The 14,781-nt window shown below is 42.9% G+C and overlaps 1 protein-coding gene across 1 annotated transcript in view; it reads right to left on the bottom strand.

Annotated features, from left to right (window-relative positions):
* Nucleotides 1-469: 469 nt before the first annotated feature.
* LOC311132011 (mitogen-activated protein kinase kinase kinase kinase 2-like) overlaps nucleotides 470-14,781 on the bottom strand; it is a 30,961-nt gene continuing 16,649 nt past the window's right edge. Inside the window, exons 12-32 of the mRNA XM_084165179.1 lie at nucleotides 12,516-12,626; nucleotides 12,227-12,305; nucleotides 10,902-10,960; nucleotides 10,691-10,743; nucleotides 10,367-10,405; nucleotides 9,084-9,117; nucleotides 8,788-8,950; nucleotides 6,357-6,535; nucleotides 5,759-5,800; nucleotides 5,405-5,489; nucleotides 5,252-5,331; nucleotides 5,068-5,128; nucleotides 4,546-4,678; nucleotides 4,337-4,398; nucleotides 4,128-4,231; nucleotides 2,495-2,678; nucleotides 2,196-2,288; nucleotides 2,009-2,095; nucleotides 1,789-1,859; nucleotides 1,620-1,675; nucleotides 470-1,505 (exon numbers count right to left, since the gene is read on the bottom strand). Of these exons, the coding sequence (XP_084021305.1) occupies nucleotides 1,418-1,505; nucleotides 1,620-1,675; nucleotides 1,789-1,859; nucleotides 2,009-2,095; nucleotides 2,196-2,288; nucleotides 2,495-2,678; nucleotides 4,128-4,231; nucleotides 4,337-4,398; nucleotides 4,546-4,678; nucleotides 5,068-5,128; nucleotides 5,252-5,331; nucleotides 5,405-5,489; nucleotides 5,759-5,800; nucleotides 6,357-6,535; nucleotides 8,788-8,950; nucleotides 9,084-9,117; nucleotides 10,367-10,405; nucleotides 10,691-10,743; nucleotides 10,902-10,960; nucleotides 12,227-12,305; nucleotides 12,516-12,626 (1,863 nt within the window). The 3' untranslated portion in view covers nucleotides 470-1,417. The remainder of the gene's footprint in view (nucleotides 1,506-1,619; nucleotides 1,676-1,788; nucleotides 1,860-2,008; nucleotides 2,096-2,195; nucleotides 2,289-2,494; nucleotides 2,679-4,127; nucleotides 4,232-4,336; nucleotides 4,399-4,545; nucleotides 4,679-5,067; nucleotides 5,129-5,251; nucleotides 5,332-5,404; nucleotides 5,490-5,758; nucleotides 5,801-6,356; nucleotides 6,536-8,787; nucleotides 8,951-9,083; nucleotides 9,118-10,366; nucleotides 10,406-10,690; nucleotides 10,744-10,901; nucleotides 10,961-12,226; nucleotides 12,306-12,515; nucleotides 12,627-14,781) is intronic.

Genomic DNA, 14,781 nt, shown 5'->3' with positions numbered 1-14,781 from the left:
GGGAATCAAAAATGAGCAATGGAGCCCCCGTCTGTGCCATCGACATACAATAATAAAAGTGCTGCATCATGTCATATTATGTAAGCTTTACCCCTTTAATAATGCCCAAGTTGTAAATACTTTTTGTATAGGAAACATTCTGATCGTGTTACATTTTCAATTGGATGAAAAAGACTGAAGACATTTGATCAACTAATAGTACAATGGGCCCTATAATCACTGGCATGAGATTAGCTATTTTTCCGTACGCCACTGCCTTTAATCAAATCTATACTCACGGGCTAATTTGCATACCAATCTTTCACATCTATTTTTACACTTGCCACACACATTCTTGAAGCTTGCTAAACTGGACTAACTCTCAGGCAATGTTGTCTTTGAAAAAAATCATGAATCTTTTACCTTTGCGTCAGTCAACTTTTTTTTTTGAAAGTTTGAGGACTACAATATGTTACAGTATCACTGAATCCACCCAAAAGTGTTTATCTTTTTATTTCATAATTGTGAATTCAATTGTTTGGCGTAAGTTTAAACAAAGTATACATAAAATCTCTAAAATCCATATTCCCACATCATATGTTTTTCCTAAAAGAAAATTCAAATAGCAACATGCATGCTCCTTCAAGTGTATTTCATGGATGATGAGTGTTACATTGGGCCTCGTACTGCACAACCAAACCAAACCAAACCAGTATCATTAAACACAACATAGTCTCACTACCAGTCTTTGAGCACTTTGTGGCAAACACACATGTTGCAAGCACGTTTTAGTCCTGGAATAGTCTTAATCTGGGTCCGGGAAACAGGCCTTTAAATTGATCTCAGTAAAGTCTTTCAAAGCACTTTTAGAATGTATTAGCACTCTGATTATATGGCACATATTTTCAAAACTATTTATGTTGACATCTTGGAACGGCGCCACCTATGCCATGACATTGCATAATAATAATACAGTTAGTGGACAGAGCAGGGTGGTGTAGTTGTAGTTGGTTTCCACTTCACAATGTTGTTTCAGGAGACAGGTCAGACTTCAGTCATCAGTTATACCAGTAAAAAGAGACAATGGGGTTGTGCAAGGTTAAAAGTCGTTTGTGCGCATTCAAGGGGTTAGGGGTCATCACAGGGGGCTCTCTCTGACAAGTCTTCTTTTTTTTTTTTTTACAGGTCCTTCCTCGAACACACAACAGTTATCTCCCTGTGGTTTAGTGTGTGAGAGTCTCCCATGGTCTGTCTGTACCCCATACACAGGTATAGGGGGTTAGTTCAGTTTGAGACAAGTCTATAGTGAGGGGGCTCGTTTGCTCGTGAGTTTATCAGGTGCCAGAGAAGCACTGCCCATCTAAAATCAAACTCTTCTTCTCTTCTTCCTTTAATCCCAATTTCTATTTTGTTCTTTCAGTCCTTTTTCTCTCTTCTCTCAGTAGCTGCTTTCATGGCCAGTCAGGATATAGAGGTTGGTCATGGCTGACGGGTCCTCTGTGGGGGTACTCTGAAGGACGACATCCCTACGGAAGTGACAAAAGACAGAATGTGATTGGTTTTCTCAGATAACATTTGACCCCTAATGGGAACACACATAATGTGGCATTCAAGGTAACAGACCAGCGTTTGGAGCATACCTGTTCGTCCCCAAGACCCGGAATACTCTGCTTTCGTCTGTGATTTCCTGGGTGACCTACAAAGATGAATGTAAATGTGTTTCACTGTTTCAGCAAGATAATATACTTCCAATGCAGATTAAGCATTTTTTTGGGGGGAATGTGCGCATTATAATGAGACATAAGTCACCTCATTTGTGTGAAGGCTCCTCCCTTTAAGACCATGCTTCCAGAAAGCCAGAACACTATCCTGTAAACAAACTAGCCATAAAACAGTAATGTCACTCGAAAAATCTTCCACGCACGTAGTGTATAGATGTTATTACAGTACCTGTAGCTATGATGTGGTGATGAATTGAGAACATTCTATGAGCTAAATAATAATTATTGAGATTGAATGAAGTTAGTACTTAGTGTTTCAATGGGGAAGTCAAAGACCAATTCAGAAGCCAGCTCCTTGGAGGGAAGACCTTGTAGGTTGACAATCTTCACAGTCTCTGTAAAGTGATATTAAAGATACCGTTAGTAGTGGACATTAAAGGGCAGGTGGTGATAATGATATTCTTGGTAGGATATAATTAATTCCGATAGACTCACTCTCCAGTGCAATGAGAACTGTGTCTCGGTCCATCTGTGTCGCCTGCACGGCTCCCGGTCGTGTTCCGGTCCGGCTCCGTTCCGGCGTACTCTCTGTAAACACACACATTCACACACACAAGCACATGCACATATACAAAGAAAGAAAGAAAGAGATAGAGAGAGAGAGAGAGAGAGAGAGAGAGAGAGAGAGAGAAAGAGAGAGCGACAGAGAGAGAGAGAGAGAGAATTATGGTTATACAATTTCTCTACACAATGTCATACGGTTCAAATCCTACTATCTGACATCTCTGTGTTACCTGGTGAAGAATGTGGTGTGCCGTTCAACTCTATGATGTCAAACTTCAGCTGCTGGTTGGTTGGTAGTTTCCTTCCCTCTGCAGCATAGTCCCCCACCCCTACACATAGCTGTGGGAACTCATCTGTCACTGACACCAGTAACTCAAAGATAGGGAGCGGATCCGGTAGACATATGTCTATATGCTGAGAGAGGGAAAAAGCGTAGGAAGACCAATTTTACAAGTCTTACAGACATGGTTCATACACTACATGGCCAATAGTATGTGGACACCTGCTCGATAACGTCTCATTCAAAAATCATGGGCATTAACATGGAGTTGGTCCCCCCTTTGCTGCTACAACAGCCTCCACTATTCTGGGAAGGCTTTCCACTAGATGTTGGAACATTGCTGCGGGGGACTTGCTTCCATTCAGCCACAAGAGCATTAGTGAGGTCGGGCACTGATGTTGGGCGATTAGGCCTGGCTCTCAGCCGGAGTTCCAATTCATCCCAAAGGTGTTCGATCGGGTTGAGGTCAGGGCTCTGTCAAGGCTCCACACCGATCTCGACAAACCATTTCTGTGTGGACCTCACTTTGTGCACGGGGGCATTGACATGCTGAAACAGGAAAGGGCCTTCCCCAAACTGTTACCACAAAGTTGGAAGCACAGAATCGTCTAGAATGTCATTGTGTGCTATAGCGTTAAGATTTCCCTTCGGTGGAACTAAGGGACCTAGCCTGAACCATGAAAAACAGCCCCAGACCATTATTCCTCCTCCACCAAACTTTACAGTTGGCACTATGCATTCGGGCAGGTATCGTTCGCCTGGCATCCGCCAAACCCAGATTCGTCCGTCGGACTGCCAGATGGTGAAGTGTGATTCATCTCTCCAGAGAACGCGTTTCCACTGCTCCAGAGTCCAATGGCGGTGAGCTTTCCACCACTCCAACCGACGCTTGGCATTGCGCATGTTGATCTTAGACTTGTGTGCGGCTGCTCGGCCATGGAAACCCATTACCTGAAGCTCCCGACGAACAGTTATTGTATTGATGTTGCTTCCAGAGGCAGTGTGGAACTCGGTCGTGAGTGTTGCAACCGAGGAAAGACGATTTTTACGTGCTATGCGCTTCAGCACTCAGCGTTGCTCCTAGACGTTTTCGACTTCACAATAACAGCACTTACAGTTGACCGGGGCACCTCTAGCAGGGCAGAAATGTTGACAAACTGACTTGTTGGAAAGGTGGCATCCTATGATGGTGCCATGTTGAAAGTCACTGAGCTCTTCAGTACGGGCCATTCTACTGCCAATGTTTGTCTATGGAGAATACATGGTTGTGTGCTCGATTCTATAAACCTGTTAGCAACAGGTGTGGCTGAAATAGTCGAATCCACTAATTTGAAGGAGTGTCCACCACAGGAGGTCGTGGCACCTTCATTGGAGACGACGGGCTCGTGGTAATGGCTGGAGTGGAATCAGTGGAACGGTATCAAATACATCGAACACATGGTTTGATGCCATTCCATTCGCTCTGTTCCAGCCATTATTATGAGCCGTCCTCCCCTCAGCAGCCTCCACTGATGTCCACATACTTTTGGCCATGTAGTGTATTTGTATGGAATAATTGTACATTTTGTTATGTCGATACACACCTTGAGCTGCATGAACTTCTGCAGAGGCTCATACCACAAGAGTAGAATTAGACCTGACGGTACAGCCCCACACAGGAACGTGCTGTCTGTGTGGGGGTTCCTTGCTAGGAGAGAGGAGAAAGAGTGATTTCAATTGAATCAATTTCAGATAAATTGAATCAACTTTCTGTGTTGTGATTGTACATAGTGCAGTGCCAAATTTCACTTACCCACGCTGCATCTTCGACAGCCTTTAGTGTCTGGTATCTTCACAGTTACAGCATATTTCCTGCTGATGGACAATCATTATTAATTTGTTTACTTTAAATTAGGACTGGCACATATGTTGAAGACAAATTGAACCCGAACACATTGAGCCGCACGCGCGCACACACACACACACACACACACACACACACACACACACACACACACCCACCCCCTCTGCCTGTGGCTGATCCTCTCAGTGAAGCGGTTGGTACTGAGGGACAGGTGACTCTGTTTCTGCTGCTTGTGGCCTCTCTGCTCAAACAGAGCCGTCAGACTGTGGGAGTACAGCTGGGAAGACTTCCCTGGGGATGGGGGAGGAGAGGGGCGGAGAGGGGAGGAGAGGAATGGTAAGAACCCGTGTTCAAATTTAGCAGTGCTTGATTGAAAATGTATGCACTCACTAACTGTAAGTCGCTCTGGATAAGAGCGTCTGCTAAATGACTAAAATGTAAAATGTAATTGAGCTTGCCTGGTGCAATGGAACCAATGGAATAGTCTCAAAAGTGCAAACCCCGCTTGCCTGGTGCAATGGAACCAATGGAATAGTCTCAAAAGTGCAAACCCCGCCCACCTGGCACTCAAGCAAACACTCAAATACTATTTGAAACCAGGTCTGGTTTGGAGTAGTGGAGTTGATGGTGTAGGATCCTATGACCAACATGATAGGTGTGTGATTGGGATAGAGCTCTACCTGATACGGACATCAATACATTGTTCATGACATACAGCCAGGTACATCTTTGTGGGAGCAACTGTGGGGGAAGAGAGAGGTAAATGGCTCGGTAGAATAGTATTAGTGGTATGCTCTGGAATTCAACACAGACTACCCACATTAATTCATACTTTCCCACATTCATCAATATATGAACCGTTACCTTCTCCAGAGTGTCCTCATGGAGCTCATTGAGGTTGAGTGTGTAGACACCCTCTTCTGCCCCCAGTATAAGATACTGATCTGAGGAAGAGATAAGATAATGTCATGGCCATGTGTAATGACCTTACCTTAACCTCTTTAACCCGTTCTTTACCTCTAGTTTTAGGGAGAATCCAGGTGATAGCACAGTGGATGTTCAAAGGACAACCATTGAAGACTTTAGAGAAACAGGCACCCATCTATGAAACAAAACAATACACGTTTTATTATTATGATAACTAATTCTACATTGCTGTAAAATAGGCATGGTTAGACTATTATAATTTGTCCAATGTCCATCTTAGCAAACCATTGTTGTAGTGGGCATTCCATCAAGCATTTGTGAGACCAATAGCCATTAGCTACATAGCCTGTTCATAAGCATGTGGAAATTGTGTTAGTTATTGATGCATCAGCTTCCTTGTACTGTTGTAGGGCACATGCTGTTAGACTAGATCTCTGCACTTACATGAACTTGAGGGGTAGGAGGGAGTCCATGACAATCAGCTCTCTAGAAATTAAACAGGGTTAAACACAACAACAACAAAAAAGAGGGATAACTGTGTAGTTCAAATGAGGATGTTGTTTAAATTCATGTCACAAAGCAGCGCCATAGGATCTGGCCATCTCTGAATTCTGTCCTCCTACATTAAATGTAACAAAAGGATGGTTTATTAAAGAGGATAAAGCAGAATGTATTGAAACATGTTATTAGGTTAACAAACCCCACACTTTCTGTCAGTACCAGGGTTGGTGTCAATTCCATTTCAATTCAGTCAGTTCAGGTAGTGAATTTAAATTCCAATCAAAAAATGAATGGCACTTTACAACTTAATCCCTGAAAGTGTCTGAATTCACATTGAATTGAACCCCTATGTACTGGCTATGTACTGGCTATGTACTGGCTATGTACTGGTTGAGGCTACCGTCTACTGGTAGCCTCAAATCCATACTATGTGTTGAAGCCAACTGCCAATGCCATTCTCCAGCGTCAGCACCTACAGCATGGATATGAGGCTATGTACAGATATGTAGTGAGGCAACATTGCCCTGTGTTTGAAACTCACAGAGTCCTCCATCTTCCTCCTTAGTGTGCGCCACTCTAGAGAGAGAGAGCTGTCCCTGCTAGGTGAGGTCACCCCTCCTGTCTTCTTCTTCTCTGCCTGTACGGCGCCCCCCTCAGAAACACTGGGGTTACTACACCACTGTCTGCTGATGTCCTGAGTAGCAGAACACCTGGCCAAGACTGGAGAACCACACGAAGGAGGGACAAAACATTGTTCATGTTGAAACGGGTTGTCGATCCTAGCATAGATAGAAAAAGCTATCAAGATTTGGATTAAAACACAACGAAGATATATAATTGAACATATCTGCAACAAGATGATTCTGAGATCATTGGCTTTAAAGTTCCGAACCCTCATTGGTTTGAACGGTGTCAGCTATTTATTTGTTGTATTATTTTGAACTTAACAACATTAATTGAGGTATTTAGAGTACTATATAGGTAGAGAACAAACATGCAGATAATAATTTGGGGGGTGCTTCTATTTTTCCTGTTACACACAAGTCTGTAATGTAAATGTTTTGTTTTCCTCATATCCCAACTCCCCCTGAGACACCCGCAGGGAGTGGGGTCACGGCCAGGGTTGCCATTGTACACCGCCCCTGGAGCAATTAGGGTTAAGTGCCTTGCTCAAGGGCACAGCTCCAGTATTTGAATCAGCAACCTTTCAATTCCTGGCCCAACGCTCTAACCACGAGGATACCTGCCGCATTAGAATATTCTACTGTCTAGGTAAATATGGAACAGTAATTCTGTTGTCAATACAAATATTGACATTAACAGACGTCCGAAAGTATTCACAACCCTTTACTTTTCCCACATTTTGTTACGTTACAAAGTGGGATTAAAATGGATTTAACTGTCATTTTTTGTCAATGATCTACACAAAATACACTGTAATGTCAAAGTGGAAGAAAAATTCTAAAACATTTTTTAAATGAATGGAAAACAAAACACTAATACAGTATATCTTGATTAGATAAGTATTCAACCCCCTCAGTCAATACATGTTAGTATCACCTTTGGCAGCGATTACAGCTGCGAGTCTTCCTGGGTAAGTATCTAAGAGCTTTGCACACCTGGATTGTACAATATTTGCCCATTATTCTTTTAAAAATTATTCAAGCTCTGTCAAGTTGGTTGTTGATCATTGCTAGATAGCCATTTTCAAGTCTTGCCAAAGATTTTTAAGCCAATTTAAGTCAAAACTGTAACTAGGCCACTCAGGAACATTCAATGTCGTCTTGGTAAGCAACTCCAGTATATATTTGGCCTTGCATGTTAGGTATTTGTCCTGCTGAAAGGTGAATTTGTCTCCCAGTGTCTGTTGGAAAGCAGACTGAACCAGGTTTTCCTCTAGGATTTTACCTGTGCTTAGCTCTATTCCGTTTATTTTTATCCAAAGAAATGTCCTAGTCCTTGCCGATGACAAGCATACCCATAACATGATGCAGCCACCATCATGCTTGAAAATATGAAGAGTGGTACTCAGTGATGTGTTGTGTTGGATTTGCTCCAAACATAACGCTAAAGTTAATTTCTTTGCCACATTTTTTGCTGTATTATTTTAGTTCCTTATTGCAAACAGGATACATGTTTTGGAATATTTTTTATTCTGTACAAGCTTCATTCTTTTCACTCTGTCATTTATGTTAGTATTGTGGAGTAACTACAATGTTGTTGATCCATCCTCAGTTATCTCCTATCACAGCAATTAAACTCTGTAACTTTTAAAATCACCATTGGCCTCATGGTGAAATCCCAGAGCGGTTTCCTTACTCTCCGGCAACTGAGTTAGGAAGGGCGCCTGTATCTTTATAGTGACTGGGTGTATTGATACACTATCCAAAGTGTAATTAATAACCGCACAATGCTCAAAGGGATATTCAATGTCTGCCAATAGGTGCCCTTCTTTCAAACCATTGGAAAACGTCCCTGGTCTTTGTGGTTGAATATGTGCTTGAAATTCACTGCTCGACTAAGGGACCTTACATATAATTGTATGTGTGGGGTACAGAGATGGGGTAGTAATTTAAAAATCATATTAAACACTATTATTGCACACAGAGTGAGTCCATGGAACTTATGTGACTTGTTAAGCATATTTTTACACCTGAACTTATTTAGGCTTGCCATAACAAAAGGGTTGAATATTTATTGACTCAATACATTGAGCTTTTAATTTTTTATTAATTTGTAAACATTTCTAAAATCATAATTCCACTTTGACATTATGGGGTGTTGTGTGTAGATCAGTGACATATAATCTCAATTTAATTTAATCCATTTTAAATTCAGGCTGTAACACAACAACATATGGAAAAAGTCAAGGGGTGTGAATACTTTCGGAAGGCACCCAGAACCAAATCAGTTGTCATGACAGCTTGACCTATAACCTGTAAACATTGACTCTGTGTGTGGATGTTCCGTACCTGACGTGAAGTTGTTGGGTGTGCGAGTGGAGTCGGGCCCCAGGCTGGAGCTGGGGCCAAGGGTGAGGTCCTTGTCCTCCATCGTGGGACAAAAAGAGCTGATGGCAGGCAGGGAGGCTGTGGAAGGGCTGAATAACCCACTCTTACTCCCACTTTTAGCCCCCTACACAACCAGAATCATTAGACAAAACACCATCACATAATGCAATAGGAAATAGCTGAAAGGTATAAAGGATTATCTTCTTATCTTCATATCTTGCATTACACTTTCTTGGTGTTCTGTTATTGATACTTACGCCAGTAGATGGCGCTCTCTTGATGGTTAAGCTCCTGGAAGAAGAAATTGTCAATGGTAATGTTAAAGGTACTACACATAGAAATTCTCTGAATTTCTCCCCTATGTGGAAGCTAGGTGAATTGCAACAGCACTAGGCTGCATTCCAAAAAAAAATCCCCCCTCCCCCGCATTCAATTTCCCCATAACATGGCGGAGACTTGTGCTTGAGCCTTTTACTTTCGGTTTTGGTCCACCAGCTTCAAACAGCTGGAAAAAAAACATTTGTGGTTTTTGAAAATATATTTCACATTGATTTAGATGGTACAATGATTCCCTACACTATTCTGTGTTTGTTTTCTCACATAAACTGAAATTGAGCGAACAGTGTCTAATTTTAGCAACCAGGAAATGGCAGAGCGATTTCCACAAGATAACCCAGCCACAAAGTCAGAACAGCTTTCCCATTTTTACAACAGATGCCAGCCCGGCGGGAGAAATCAATAGGCGAATATCACAGCCAATCACAACACTGGTGGGTAAGTAATACTGTGAAACACTATCATTCCACTATTACTGCAGATATATTATGGACATTTTCTTTAATTACAATGGTAAAGGGTTCAATTATGTTGGCTCTGGGCCTCCCAAGTGGTGCAGCGATCTAAGGTACTGCATCGCAGTGCTAGAGGCGTCACTACAGACCCGGGTTCGATCCCAGGCTGTGTCGCAGCTGGCCGCGACTGGGAGACTTGTGAGGCGGCCCAGCGTTGTACGGGTTAGGGGAGGGTTTGGCAGGCAGGGATGTCCTTGTCCCATCGCACTCTAGCGACTCCTTGTAGAGGGCCGGGCGCATACACGCTAAATTCGGTTGCCAGTTGTAAGGTGTTTCCTCCGACACATTGGTGCGAGCATTGTGTCAAGAAGCAGTGCGGCTTGACAGGGTCGTGTTTCGGAGGACGCATGGCTCTCGACCTTCGCCTCTCCCGAGTCCGTACGGGACAAGACTGTAACGACCAATTGGGGTAAAAAGTACAACAACAAAAAACAACAACAATTATGTTGGCTCTTAATAGGCCAAGATTTAGACCAGGGCAGGATCAATGAATTTCAAATATGCATACCCAACAATAATAATCAGTGATCAAATATGCTTTACTTCTTTATCAGATAATGTCAAGTATTCAAAAGGTATTCATTTCAATGTGATTAAACAAACTTCCACAGCTTCCTTGATAAGAGGCGTTGTCGCCGGGTAGAATACTGTTGAATAGTGTTTTTACAATGGGGGCTCTGCTGCCCTACCTCAGCTGCAGAGCTTCCTCCACACATTCCAACAGGCTCCTGAAACAAGAAGACAAGATGTTAATCTCTCTATCGAGCCACTAGTTCTGAGTACATGACGTGACAGAGCACCGTCTGTTCTGTGACAATGGGAGGGTTGGATCTAGTGTTCTCTGTTATGGATTGAGAGGATTTCCCATTATTGTTCTCCTGTGAACTTGCTCTAGTGGGGACATCAGGTGCATGTCCATACATACACTGACAGTAGATTTGAGATAATGCTACTAATATTGTTTGTTTGACGTAATGCTACCAATAGTAAACCGTGGAAGAGGAGCATCTTACGGTGACTCAGTTTCATCTTCTGAGACGTCCCAATCGTCTTCATACGAGCTTTGCTGAAATATTACGAAGAATCATCAACAACATACACATCCATAATATCCCTATCAATAGAACTCATACATCTCCCAATCGCACTTCCCCAAATAGCCATTCTATGTTGACTTGACCTTTAACCCCAACATGTCAAACACAGGAACGAAATGTGACTCACCATATCAGGATAAGGCTCTGTCACTTTCCTCAACAGAGGCCCAAACTTCACTTGGTCAACTAAGGGACACACAACTAAGTTAATCATGAGGGAAATGTACACTTAAATACAATGTATGTATTTAATAACTGCTGAGACTAAACATATTTTATAATATGGCATGATCATTTTATGTGACGAATTTACTATCAATGCCATTGGATAAAATCCAGGTTGACCTGCTATCCCACTGTCTGCTTACCATCACTTGTTACGTATTCAGATCGATTGGTAAACTAGTCTCATACTGAGCCCATATCACTGTGTTACAGTAATACCATGTCATCTGCTTCAGCAACTTTACCTCTCACCCCAGAAAACCCATAGGGATGCCCATACAAGAAGACTCACAACACCCCTCTCCACTACCACCATGTATTTGTTTTCGTGTTGACATGCTTGTCTAAATATATGCTGTCTTGTCCCTGGCTGCTGCAGAGTGGGCGCATTGTCCACCGTCACCACACCCTGTGTATGCTGTAAGCTCTCTGATAGGGCCTCCTGTAGCTCAGTTGGTAGAGCATGACGCTTGCAACACCAGGGTTGTGGGTTCGATTCCCACGGGGGGCCAGTATGGAAAATGTATGCACTCGCTAACTGTGAGTCGCTCTGGATAAGAGCGTCTGCTAAATGACTAGGATATGTAACAATAGTTCCTCAGTCCCCCCTCGTCCCCCCTCCTCCTTTGCCCCACCTCCACCCCCCAGGTCCACTCCTCACGTGTGGGCACGTCAGAGGACCACAGAGAGGGAACATGCCATGTGCGTGTGCAGGACAGTGACCTCTCTGTGTTGGGTGACTTGGTGACTTCATCTCCCCCTCCAAGTCTCAATGGGCTTCTTGTCACAGAGGTCAGGAGCCCAAGCGTGTTGTGTTGTGTCCTGCTCCATATGCCCCAGTTCCACACATTAGGCCAGTAAGGGTGATGTTGACCTCAACTCTCCACGAACACACAGACATACAGATAGATACGCACGCACACACACACACACCCACACACAAACACACAATCGACAATCAACACACATACACGCCCCCTCTCTAACTATAGATGAGTGATCACTTGAATTGCCGTGGGCAGATGTACCGTATCAACAGTAATAGCCAGACCACACTTCAGATGTTCAGTGCAGAAGGCCCTCATTGACATTATTCATTAGGATAGTTTTGCATATATGGGGGCATGAGTACTTCTTTAACCTCTTCACACATTGTTGTGATGATGCGTTGTGTGGACTGATGATGGGGTTTCAGTGTACGAATTGTATAGGGATTTGAAGACTCACACTGCTCTTCAGACAGAGACCTCTCTGCAGGCAGGTGTTTCCCTGCAGACTGGATCTTATCAGGAGCAGCTTCTCCATTCTAAAGACAAACACACACACACACACACACACAAACACATGTTATACACTCACAGAAGAAATCACACTAGGACCAAGCAATGTTCCTGAGAGAGCCATGTGTTACAAAGCAAGTGTGTGTGTGTGTGTTTTGTGTGTGTGTGCGTGTGCATTCGGCGTGTATACTTGCATACTTGCATGTGTGTGTCTGTCTATGGTCACCTATCCTCACCTCCAGATCGTTGTCATCGTTGCTGTGTGTGGAGTGGAGGTCAGGGTTATTGGCCATGTCCAGCAGCTCAATAATCAGGTTACGGGTCAGCAACTGGGTCACAAACGGGTGCTGGTAAGACAACAAGAGATACAGCTAATGACCTATAGCTTTTATGTGGCACTACATCAATAAATCACTTCATCATTAGTTTCCTTGATCTCTCTCAGCTGTTGGGCCCCTATTAGGGGCCCCTATAGAAATAAAGACAGGATCCTAGGATCACTATGCTTTTAGCACCTCAGACAGAGGCTCTAGACCAAACCTTACCGTGAAATGCTTACTTACAAGCCCTTAACCAACAATGCAGTTCAAGAAATAGAGTTAAGAAAATATGTACTAAATAAAGTAAAGTAAAAAATAAAATAAAAAGTAACACAATAAAATCACAATATCGAGGCTATATACAGAGGGTACCGGTACCGAGTCAATGTGCGGGGGTACAGGTTAGTCGAGGTAATTTGTACATGTACAGTTGAAGTCGGAAGTTTACATACACTTAGGTTGGAGTCATTAAAACTCTTTTTTCAACCACTCCACAAATTTCTTGTTAACAAACTATAGTTTTGGCATCTACTTTGTTCATGACACAAGTCATTTTTCCAACAATTGTTTACAGACAGATTATTTCACTTATAATTCACTGTATCACAATTCCAGTGGGTCAGAAGTTTACATACACTAAGTTGACTGTGCCTTTAAACAGCTTGGAAAATTCCAGAAAATGATGTCATGGCTTTAGAAGCTTCCGATAGGCTAATTGACATCATTTGAGTCAATTGGAGGTGTACCTGTGGATGTATTTCAAGGCCTACCTTCAAACTCAGTGCCTCTTTGCTTGACATCATGGGAAAATCAAAAGAAATCAGCCAAGACCTCCGAAAATAAATTGTAGACCTCCACAAGTCTGGTTCATCCTTGGGAGCAATTTCCAAACGCCTGAAGGTACCACGTTCATCTGTACAAACAATAGTACGCAAGTATAAACACCATGGGACCACGCAGCCGTGATACCGCTCAGGAAGGAGACGCATCTCCTAGAGATGAACGTACTTTGGTGCGAAAAGTGCAAATCAATCCCAGAACAACAGCAAAGGACCTTGTGAAGATGCTGGAGGAAACATGTACAAAAGTATCTATATCCACAGTAAAACGACTCCTATATCGACATAACCTGAAAGGCCGCTCAGCAAGGAAGAAGCCACTGCTCCAAAACCACCATAAAAAAGCAAGACTACGGTTTGCAACTGCACATGGGGACAAAGATTGTACTTTTTGGAGAAATGTCCTCTGGCCTGATGAAACAAAAATAGAACTGTTTGGCCATAATGACCATCGTTATGTTTGGAGGGAAAAGGGGGATGCTTGCAAGCCGAAGAACACCATCCCAACCGTGAAGCACGGGGGTGGCAGCATCATGCTGTAGGGTGGACTAGTGCACTTCACAAAATAGATGGCATCATAAGGATGGAAAATTATGTGGATATATTGAAGCAACATCTCAAGACATCAGTCAGGAAGTTAAAGCTTGGTCACAAATGGGTCTTCCAAATGGACAATGACCCCAAGCATACTTTCAAAGTTGTGGCAAAATGGCTTAAGGACCTCAATCCTATAGAAAATGTGTGGGCAGAACTGAAAAAGTGTGTGTGAGCAAGGAGGCCTACAAACCTGACTCAGTTACACCATCTCTGTCAGGACGAATGGGCCAAAATTCACCCAACTTATTGTGGGAAGCTTGTGGAAGGCTACCCGAAACGTTTGACCCAAGTTAAACAATTTAAAGGCAATGCTACCAAATACTAATTGAGTGTATGTAAACTTCTGACCCACTGGGAATGTGATGAAAGAAATAAAACCTGAAAGAAATCATTCTCTCTACTATTATTCTGATATTTCACATTCTTAAAATAAAGTGGTGATCCTAACTGACCTAAGAAATTTTACTAGGATTAAATGTCAGGAATTGTGAAAAACTGAGTTTAAATGTATTTGGCTAAGGTGTATGTAAACTTCTGACTTCAACTGTAGGTAGGGGTAAAGTGACTATGCATAGATAATAAACAGCGAGTAGCAGCAGAGTAAAATCAAAGGGGTGTAAATGTAATAGTCCGGGTGGCCATTTGATTAATTGTTCAGCAGTCTTATGGCTTGGGGGTAGAAGCTGTTAAGGAGCCTTTTGGACCTAGACTTGGCGCTCTAGTACAGCTTGCCGTGCGGTAGCAGA

This window comes from Coregonus lavaretus (genome assembly GCF_964263955.1).
Source record: "Coregonus lavaretus genome assembly, chromosome: 7".
Lineage (NCBI taxonomy): Eukaryota > Metazoa > Chordata > Actinopteri > Salmoniformes > Salmonidae > Coregonus > Coregonus lavaretus.
The sequence above is the reverse complement of the archived record's forward strand: the minus strand, read 5'-3'. Positions and strand labels throughout refer to the sequence as shown.